The sequence below is a fragment of the Phyllobates terribilis genome, unplaced genomic scaffold, assembly GCF_046119375.1.
Source record: "Phyllobates terribilis strain yellow unplaced genomic scaffold, ASM4611937v1 Scaffold_9__5_contigs__length_417890890, whole genome shotgun sequence".
NCBI lineage: Eukaryota > Metazoa > Chordata > Amphibia > Anura > Dendrobatidae > Phyllobates > Phyllobates terribilis.
Window position 1 is genome coordinate 416,211,578 of NW_027362769.1, and position 12,212 is coordinate 416,223,789.

Consider the following 12,212-nt stretch of genomic DNA (forward strand, 5'->3'; position numbering starts at 1 on the left):
GGTTAGGGATGCTCTTCTGTAGGCAGTGGGGTCACCTGTGGGCATTAGGGTTAGGGATGCTCTTCTGTAGGCAGTGGGCTCACCTGTGGGCATTAGGGTTAGGGATGCTCTTCTGTAGGCAGTGGGGTCACCCATGGGCATTAGGGTTAGGGATGCTCTTCTGTAGGCACTGGGGTCACCCATGGGCATTAGGGTTAGGGATGCTCTTCTGTAGGCACTGGGGTCACCCGTGGGCATTCGGGTTAGGGATGCTCTTCTGCAGGCACTGGGGTCACCTGTGGGCATTAGGGTTAGGGATGCTCTTCTGCAGGCAGTGGGGGTCACCCGTGGGCATTAGGGGGGTTAGGGATGCTCTTCTGTAGGCAGTGGGGCCGCCCGTGGGCATTAGGGTTAGGGATGCTCTTTTGTAGGCACTGGGGTCACCCGTGGGCATTAGGGTTAGGGATGCTCTTCTGTAGGCAGTGGGCTCACCTGTGGGCATTAGGGTTAGGGATGCTCTTCTGTAGGCAGTGGGGCCGCCCGTGGGCATTAGGGTTAGGGATGCTCTTTTGTAGGCACTGGGGTCACCCGTGGGCATTAGGGTTAGGGATGCTCTTCTGTAGGCAGTGGGGTCACCTGTGGGCATTAGGGTTAAGGATGCTCTTCTGTAGGCAGTGGGGTCACTGTGGGCATTAGGGTTAGGGATGCTCTTCTGTAGACAGTGGGCTCACCTGTGGGCATTAGGGTTAGGGATGCTCTTCTGTAGACAGTGGGCTCACCTGTGGGCATTAGGGTTAGGGATGCTCTTCTGTAGGCAGTGGGGCCACCCGTGGGCATTAGGGTTAGGGATGCTCTTCTGTAGGTAGTGGGGTCACCCGTGGGCATTAGGGTTAGGGATGCTCTTCTGTAGGCAGTGGGCTCACCTGTGGGCATTAGGGTTAGGGATGCTCTTCTGTAGGCAGTGGGGTCACCCGTGGGCATTAGGGTTAGGGATGCTCTTCTGTAGGCAGTGGGCTCACCTGTGGGCATTAGGGTTAGGGATGCTCTTCTGTAGGCAGTGGGCTCACCTGTGGGCATTAGGGTTAGGGATGCTCTTCTGTAGGCAGTGGGGTCACCCGTGGGCATTAGGCTTAGGGATGCTCTTCTGTAGGCAGTGGGCTCACCTGTGGGCATTAGGGTTAGGGATGCTCTTCTGTAGGCAGTGGGCTCACCTGTGGGCATTAGGGTTAGGGATGCTGTTCTGTAGACAGTGGGCTCACCCGTGGGCATTAGGGTTAGGGATGCTCTTCTGTAGGCAGTGGGCTCACCCGTGGGAATTAGGGTTAGGGATGCTCTTCTGTAGACAGTGGGGTCACCCGTGGGCATTAGGGTTAGGGATGCTCTTCTGCAGGCAGTGGGCTCACCTGTGGGCATTAGGGTTAGGGATGCTCTTCTGTAGGCAGTGGGGTCATCCGTGGGCATTAGGGTTAGGGATGCTCTTCTGTAGGCAGTGGGCTCACCTGTGGGCATTAGGGTTAGGGATGCTCTTCTTTAGGCAGTGGGGTCACCTGTGGGCATTAGGGTTAGGGATGCTCTTCTGTAGGCAGTGGGGTCACCTGTGGGCATTAGGGTTAGGGATGCACTTCTGTAGGCAGTGGGGTCACCCGTGGGCATTAGGGTTAGGGATGCTCTTCTGTAGGCAGTGGGCTCACCTGTGGGCATTAGGGTTAGGGATGCTCTTCTGTAGGCAGTGGGGTCACCTGTGGGCATTAGGGTTAGGGATGCTCTTCTGTAGGCAGTGGGCTCACCTGTGGGCATTAGGGTTAGGGATGCTCTTCTGTAGGCAGTGGGCTCACCTGTGGGCATTAGGGTTAGGGATGCTCTTCTGTAGGCAGTGGGGTCACCTGTGGGCATTAGGGTTAGGGATGCACTTCTGTAGGCAGTGGGGTCACCCGTGGGCATTAGGGTTAGGGATGCTCTTCTGTAGGCAGTGGGCTCACCTGTGGGCTGTGACCTCTCAATGATCTTGTCCAGGGCATGCGTATAGACTGACAGGAGAGACTGGCACAGCGGAGCACAGTCGTCTGGGCGTCCACAGCTGACACTTTCACTAAGAGACATCAAACACTAGAAAACAAATGCTAAGAATTGAAGTTAAGACCTCAACAAAAATGAAACCAAGAGCCGTCAGCGACGGACTTCACCTCTAAGCCGCGCGCTAATACGATGGAGTCGGCATCTTCTGGAGAGCGCAGCAGCTGCTCCAACACCCGCAGGAAGTCCCCGCTGCACGCCAAGAGCCCCCTGCAACAAAGGGTTAACATCAGCCTGACCAGCTGACTAAAGATAAAAGACCACCAGCCATCCCCAGGAGACTCACCGGGAGGACTCAGGAAGACCCCAAAAACAGTAATAAGAACTCAGCAAAGCAAAAAGGTCAGACAGGAAGGAGGCGGCCCAGGAGCACTGGAAGGAAGGAGAAGAAAGGGTTAATATCCGGCTGATCATACACATACTACCACCCCCATCCTCCTGACTACAGAATACACTGTATACAGTGAGGGGGGTAATATCCGGCTGATCATACACATACTACCACCCCCATCCTCCTGACTACAGACTACACTGTATACAGTGAGGGGGGTAATATCCGGCTGATCATAGACATACTACCACCCCCACCCTCCTGACTACAGAATACACTGTATACAGTGAGGGGGGTAATATCCGGCTGATCATAGACATACTACCACCCCCATCCCCCTGACTACAGAATACACTGTATACAGTGAGGGGGGTAATATCCGGCTGATCATACACATACTACCACCCCCATCCCCCTGACTACAGAATACACTGTATACAGTGAGGGGGGTAATATCCGGCTGATCATAGACATACTACCACCCCCATCCTCCTGACTACAGAATACACTGTATACAGTGAGGGGGTAATATCCGGCTGATCATAGACATACTACCACCCCCATCCCCCTGACTACAGAATACACTGTATACAGTGAGGGGGTTAATATCCGGCTGATCATACACATACTACCACCCCCATCCTCCTGACTACAGAATACACTGTATACAGTGAGGGGGTTAATATCCGGCTGATCATACACATACTACCACCCCCATCCTCCTGACTACAGAATACACTGTATACAGTGAGGGGGTTAATATCCGGCTGATCATACACATACTACCACCCCCATCCCCCTGACTACAGAATACACTGTATACAGTGAGGGGGTAATATCCGGCTGATCATAGACATACTACCACCCCCACCCTCCTGACTACAGAATACACTGTATACAGTGAGGGGGTTAATATCCGGCTGATCATAGACATACTACCACCCCCACCCTCCTGACTACAGAATACACTGTATACAGTGAGTGGGGTAATATCCGGCTGATCATACACATACTACCACCCCCATCCTCCTGACTACAGAATACACTGTATACAGTGAGGGGGGTTAATATCCGGCTGATCATAGACATACTACCACCCCCATCCCCCTGACTACAGAATACACTGTATACAGTGAGGGGGGTAATATCCGGCTGATCATAGACATACTACCACCCCCATCCCCCTGACTACAGAATACACTGTATACAGTGAGGGGGTAATATCCGGCTGATCATAGACATACTACCACCCCCATCCCCCTGACTACAGAATACACTGTATACAGTGAGGGGGTAATATCCGGCTGATCATAGACATACTACCACCCCCATCCTCCTGACTACAGAATACACTGTATACAGTGAGGGGGGTAATATCCGGCTGATCATAGACATACTACCACCCCCATCCCCCTGCCTACAGAATACACTGTATACAGTGAGGGGGTAATATCCGGCTGATCATACACATACTACCACCCCCATCCTCCTGACTACAGAATACACTGTATACAGTGAGGGGGTTAATATCCGGCTGATCATAGACATACTACCACCCCCATCCCCCTGACTACAGAATACACTGTATACAGTGAGGGGGTAATATCCGGCTGATCATAGACATACTACCACCCCCATCCCCCTGACTACAGAATACACTGTATACAGTGAGGGGGTAATATCCGGCTGATCATACACATACTACCACCCCCATCCTCCTGACTACAGAATACACTGTATACAGTGAGGGGGGTAATATCCGGCTGATCATACACATACTACCACCCCCATCCTCCTGACTACAGAATACACTGTATACAGTGAGGGGGGTAATATCCGGCTGATCATACACATACTACCACCCCCATCCTCCTGACTACAGAATACACTGTATACAGTGAGGGGGTTAATATCCGGCTGATCATAGACATACTACCACCCCCATCCTCCTGACTACAGAATACACTGTATACAGTGAGGGGGTTAATATCCGGCTGATCATAGACATACTACCACCCCCATCCTCCTGACTACAGAATACACTGTATACAGTGAGGGGGTTAATATCCGGCTGATCATACACATACTACCACCCCCATCCTCCTGACTACAGAATACACTGTATACAGTGAGGGGGTTAATATCCGGCTGATCATACACATACTACCACCCCCATCCCCCTGACTACAGAATACACTGTATACAGTGAGGGGGTTAATATCCGGCAGATCATAGACATACTACCACCCCCATCCTCCTGACTACAGAATACACTGTATACAGTGAGGGGGGGTAATATCCGGCTGATCATACACATACTACCACCCCCATCCTCCTGACTACAGAATACACTGTATACAGTGAGGGGGTTAATATCCGGCTGATCATAGACATACTACCACCCCCATCCTCCTGACTACAGAATACACTGTATACAGTGGGTGGGTTAATATCCGGCTGATCATAGACATACTACCACCCCCATCCTCCTGACTACAGAATACACTGTATACAGTGAGGGGGTTAATATCCGGCTGATCATACACATACTACCACCCCCATCCTCCTGACTACAGAATACACTGTATACAGTGAGGGGGGTAATATCCGGCTGATCATAGACATACTACCACCCCCATCCTCCTGACTACAGAATACACTGTATACAGTGAGGGGGTAATATCCGGCTGATCATAGACATACTACCACCCCCATCCTCCTGACTACAGAATACACTGTATACAGTGAGGGGGGTAATATCCGGCTGATCATAGACATACTACCACCCCCATCATCCTGACTACAGAATACACTGTATACAGTGAGGGGGGTAATATCCGGCTGATCATAGACATACTACCACCCCCATCCTCCTGACTACAGAATACACTGTATACAGTGAGGGGGGTAATATCCGGCTGATCATAGACATACTACCACCCCCATCCTCCTGATTACAGAATACACTGTATACAGTGAGGGGGTTAATATCCGGCTGATAATAGACATACTACCACCCCCATCCTCCTGACTACAGAATACACTGTATACAGTGAGGGGGTTAATATCCGGCTGATCATAGACATACTACCACCCCCATCCTCCTGACTACAGAATACACTGTATACAGTGAGGGGGTTAATATCTGGCTGATCATACACATACTACCACCCCCATCCTCCTGACTACAGAATACACTGTATACAGTGAGGGGGTTAATATCCGGCTGATCATAGACATACTACCACCCCCATCCTCCTGACTACAGAATACACTGTATACAGTGAGGTGGGTAATATCCGGCTGATCATAGACATACTACCACCCCCATCCTCCTGACTACAGAATACACTGTATACAGTGAGGGGGTTAATATCCGGCTGATCATAGACATACTACCACCCCCATCCTCCTGACTACAGAACACACTGTATACAGTGAGGGGGTTAATATCTGGCTGATCATACACATACTACCACCCCCATCCTCCTGACTACAGAATACACTGTATACAGTGAGGGGGGTAATATCCGGCTGATCATAGACATACTACCACCCCCATCCTCCTGACTACAGAATACACTGTATACAGTGAGGGGGGTAATATCCGGCTGATCATAGACATACTACCACCCCCATCCTCCTGACTACAGAATACACTGTATACAGTGAGGGGGGTAATATCCGGCTGATCATACACATACTACCACCCCCATCCTCCTGACTACAGAATACACTGTATACAATGAGGGGGGTAATATCCGGCTGATCATAGACATACTACCACCTCCATCCTCCTGACTACAGAATACACTGTATACAGTGAGGGGCGTAATATTCGGCTAATCATACACATACTACCACCCCCACCCCCCTGACTACAGAATACACTGTATACAGTGAGGGGGTTAATATCCGGCTGATCATACACATACTACCACCCCCATCCCCCTGACTACAGAATACACTGTATACAGTGAGGGGGTTAATATCCGGCTGATCATAGACATACTACCACCCCCATCCTCCTGACTACAGAATACACTGTATACAGTGAGGGGGGTAATATCCGGCTGATCATAGACATACTACCACCCCCATCCTCCTGACTACAGAATACACTGTATACAGTGAGGGGGTTAATATCCGGCTGATCATACACATACTACCACCCCCATCCCCCTGACTACAGAATACACTGTATACAGTGAGGGGGTTAATATCCGGCTGATCATAGACATACTACCACCCCCATCCCCCTGACTACAGAATACACTGTATACAGTGAGGGGGTTAATATCCGGCTGATCATAGACATACTACCACCCCCATCCCCCTGACTACAGAATACACTGTATACAGTGAGGGGGTTAATATCCGGCTGATCATAGACATACTACCACCCCCATCCTCCTGACTACAGAATACACTGTATACAGTGAGGGGGGTAATATCCGGCTGATCATAGACATACTACCACCCCCATCCCCCTGACTACAGAATACACTGTATACAGTGAGGGGGTTAATATCCGGCTGATCATACACATACTACCACCCCCATCCTCCTGACTACAGAATACACTGTATACAGTGAGGGGGTTAATATCCGGCTGATCATAGACATACTACCACCCCCATCCTCCTGACTACAGAATACACTGTATACAGTGAGTGGGGTAATATCCGGCTGATCATACACATACTACCACCCCCATCCTCCTGACTACAGAATACACTGTATACAGTGAGGGGGTTAATATCCGGCTGATCATAGACATACTACCACCCCCATCCTCCTGACTACAGAATACACTGTATACAGTGAGTGGGGTAATATCCGGCTGATCATACACATACTACCACCCCCATCCTCCTGACTACAGAATACACTGTATACAGTGAGGGGGGTTAATATCCGGCTGATCGTACACATACTACCACCCCCATCCTCCTGACTACAGAATACACTGTATACAGTGAGGGGGGTAATATCCGGCTGATCATACACATACTACCACCCCCATCCTCCTGACTACAGAATACACTGTATACAGTGAGGGGGGTAATATCCGGCTGATCATACACATACTACCACCCCCATCCTCCTGACTACAGAATACACTGTATACAGTGAGGGGGGAAATATCCGGCTGATCATAGACATACTACCACCCCCATCCCCCTGACTACAGAATACACTGTATACAGTGAGGGGGTAATATCCGGCTGATCATACACATACTACCACCCCCATCCTCCTGACTACAGAATACACTGTATACAGTGAGGGGGGTAATATCCGGCTGATCATAGACATACTACCACCCCCATCCTCCTGACTACAGAATACACTGTATACAGTGAGGGGGTTAATATCCGGCTGATCATAGACATACTACCACCCCCATCCCCCTGACTACAGAATACACTGTATACAGTGAGGGGGTAATATCCGGCTGATCATAGACATACTACCACCCCCATCCCCCTGACTACAGAATACACTGTATACAGTGAGGGGGTAATATCCGGCTGATCATACACATACTACCACCCCCATCCTCCTGACTACAGAATACACTGTATACAGTGAGGGGGGTAATATCCGGCTGATCATACACATACTACCACCCCCATCCTCCTGACTACAGAATACACTGTATACAGTGAGGGGGTTAATATCCGGCTGATCATAGACATACTACCACCCCCATCCTCCTGACTACAGAATACACTGTATACAGTGAGGGGGTTAATATCCGGCTGATCATAGACATACTACCACCCCCATCCTCCTGACTACAGAATACACTGTATACAGTGAGGAGGGTAATATCCGGCTGATCATAGACATACTACCACCCCCATCCTCCTGACTACAGAATACACTGTATACAGTGAGGAGGGTAATATCCAGCTGATCATACACATACTACCACCCCCATCCTCCTGACTACAGAATACACTGTATACAGTGAGGGGGTTAATATCCGGCTGATCATACACATACTACCACCCCCATCCTCCTGACTACAGAATACACTGTATACAGTGAGGGGGTTAATATCCGGCTGATCATACACATACTACCACCCCCATCCCCCTGACTACAGAATACACTGTATACAGTGAGGGGGGGTAATATCCGGCTGATCATACACATACTACCACCCCCATCCTCCTGACTACAGAATACACTGTATACAGTGAGGGGGTTAATATCCGGCTGATCATAGACATACTACCACCCCCATCCTCCTGACTACAGAAAACACTGTATACAGTGGGTGGGTTAATATCCGGCTGATCATAGACATACTACCACCCCCATCCTCCTGACTACAGAATACACTGTATACAGTGAGGGGGTTAATATCCGGCTGATCATACACATACTACCACCCCCATCCTCCTGACTACAGAATACACTGTATACAGTGAGGGGGTTAATATCCGGCTGATCATAGACATACTACCACCCCCATCCTCCTGACTACAGAATACACTGTATACAGTGAGGGGGTTAATATCCGGCTGATCATACACATACTACCACCCCCATCCTCCTGACTACAGAATACACTGTATACAGTGAGGGGGTTAATATCCGGCTGATCATAGACATACTACCACCCCCATCCTCCTGACTACAGAATACACTGTATACAGTGGGTGGGTTAATATCCGGCTGATCATAGACATACTACCACCCCCATCCTCCTGACTACAGAATACACTGTATACAGTGAGGGGGTTAATATCCGGCTGATCATAGACATACTACCACCCCCATCCTCCTGACTACAGAATACACTGTATACAGTGAGGGGGGTAATATCCGGCTGATCATACACATACTACCACCCCCATCCTCCTGACTACAGAATACACTGTATACAGTGAGGGGGGTAATATCCGGCTGATCATAGACATACTACCACCCCCATCCTCCTGACTACAGAATACACTGTATACAGTGAGGGGGTAATATCCGGCTGATCATAGACATACTACCACCCCCATCCTCCTGACTACAGAATACACTGTATACAGTGAGGGGGTTAATATTCGGCTGATCATAGACATACTACCACCCCCATCCCCCTGACTACAGAATACACTGTATACAGTGAGGGGGGTAATATCCGGCTGATCATACACATACTACCACCCCCATCCCCCTGACTACAGAATACACTGTATACAGTGAGGGGGGTAATATCCGGCTGATCATAGACATACTACCACCCCCATCCTCCTGACTACAGAATACACTGTATACAGTGAGGGGGTTAATATCCGGCAGATCATAGACATACTACCACCCCCATCCTCCTGACTACAGAATACACTGTATACAGTGAGGGGGGTAATATCCGGCTGATCATAGACATACTACCACCCCCATCCTCCTGACTACAGAATACACTGTATACAGTGAGGGGGGTAATATCCGGCTGATCATAGACATACTACCACCCCCATCCTCCTGATTACAGAATACACTGTATACAGTGAGGGGGTTAATATCCGGCTGATCATAGACATACTACCACCCCCATCCTCCTGACTACAGAATACACTGTATACAGTGAGGGGGTTAATATCTGGCTGATCATACACATACTACCACCCCCATCCTCCTGACTACAGAATACACTGTATACAGTGAGGGGGTTAATATCCGGCTGATCATAGACATACTACCACCCCCATCCTCCTGACTACAGAATACACTGTATACAGTGAGGTGGGTAATATCCGGCTGATCATAGACATACTACCACCCCCATCCTCCTGACTACAGAATACACTGTATACAGTGAGGGGGGTAATATCCGGCTGATCATAGACATACTACCACCCCCATCCTCCTGACTACAGAACACACTGTATACAGTGAGGGGGTTAATATCTGGCTGATCATACACATACTACCACCCCCATCCTCCTGACTACAGAATACACTGTATACAGTGAGGGGGGTAATATCCGGCTGATCATAGACATACTACCACCCCCATCCTCCTGACTACAGAATACACTGTATACAGTGAGGGGGGTAATATCCGGCTGATCATAGACATACTACCACCCCCATCCCCCTGACTACAGAATACACTGTATACAGTGAGGGGGGTAATATCCGGCTGATCATAGACATACTACCACCCCCATCCTCCTGACTACAGAATACACTGTATACAGTGAGGGGGGTAATATCCGGCTGATCATACACATACTACCACCCCCATCCTCCTGACTACAGAATACACTGTATACAGTGAGGGGGGTAATATCCGGCTGATCATAGACATACTACCACCTCCATCCTCCTGACTACAGAATACACTGTATACAGTGAGGGGCGTAATATCCGGCTGATCATACACATACTACCACCCCCACCCCCCTGACTACAGAATACACTGTATACAGTGAGGGGGTTAATATCCGGCTGATCATAGACATACTACCACCCCCATCCTCCTGACTACAGAATACACTGTATACAGTGAGGGGGTTAATATCCGGCTGATCATAGACATACTACCACCCCCATCCCCCTGACTACAGAATACACTGTATACAGTGAGGGGGTAATATCCGGCTGATCATAGACATACTACCACCCCCATCCTCCTGACTACAGAAAACACTGTATACAGTGAGGGGGTTAATATCCGGCTGATCATAGACATACTACCACCCCCATCCTCCTGACTACAGAATACACTGTATACAGTGAGGGGGTAATATCCGGCTGATCATAGACATACTACCACCCCCATCCTCCTGACTACAGAATACACTGTATACAGTAAGGGGCGTAATATTCGGCTGATCATACACATACTACCACCCCCATCCTCCTGACTACAGAATACACTGTATACAGTGAGGGGGTTAATATCCGGCTGATCATAGACATACTACCACCCCCATCCTCATGACTACAGAATACACTGTATACAGTGAGGGGGGTAATATCCGGCTGATCATAGACATACTACCACCCCCATCCTCCTGACTACAGAATACACTGTATACAGTGAGGGGGTTAATATCCGGCTGATCATAGACATACTACCACCTCCATCCTCCTGACTACAGAATACACTGTATACAGTGAGGGGGGTAATATCCGGCTGATCATAGACATACTACCACCCCCATCCTCCTGACTACAGAATACACTGTATACAGTGAGGGGGTAATATCCGGCTGATCATAGACATACTACCACCTCCATCCTCCTGACTACAGAATACACTGTATACAGTGAGGGGCGTAATATCCGGCTGATCATACACATACTACCACCCCCATCCTCCTGACTACAGAATACACTGTATACAGTGAGGGGGGTAATATCCAGCTGATCATACACATACTACCACCCCCATCCTCCTGACTACAGAATACACTGTATACAGTGAGGGGGTTAATATCCGGCTGATCATAGACATACTACCACCCCCATCCTCCTGACTACAGAATACACTGTATACAGTGAGGGGGATAATATCCGGCTGATCTTACACATACTACCACCCCCATCCTCCTGACTACAGAATACACTGTATACCGTGAGAGGGGTAATATCCGGCTGATCATAGACATACTACCACCCCCATCCTCCTGACTACAGAATACACTGTACACAGTGAGGGGGGTAATATCCGGCTGATCATAGACATACTACCACCCCCATCCTCCTGACTACAGAATACACTGTATACCGTGAGGGGGGTAATATCCGGCTGATCATAGACATACTACCACCCCCATCCTCCTGACTACAGAATACACTGTATACAGTGAGG

General features: G+C 49.2%; 1 protein-coding gene across 1 annotated transcript in view; it reads right to left on the bottom strand.

Moving 5' to 3' along the window:
* Positions 1–12,212, bottom strand: part of STK36 (serine/threonine kinase 36) — a 216,797-nt gene that overhangs the window by 55,464 nt on the left and 149,121 nt on the right. The window contains exons 12-14 of the mRNA XM_073649070.1: positions 2,339–2,424; positions 2,163–2,262; positions 1,959–2,085 (exon numbers count right to left, since the gene is read on the bottom strand). Of these exons, the coding sequence (XP_073505171.1) occupies positions 1,959–2,085; positions 2,163–2,262; positions 2,339–2,424 (313 nt within the window). The remainder of the gene's footprint in view (positions 1–1,958; positions 2,086–2,162; positions 2,263–2,338; positions 2,425–12,212) is intronic.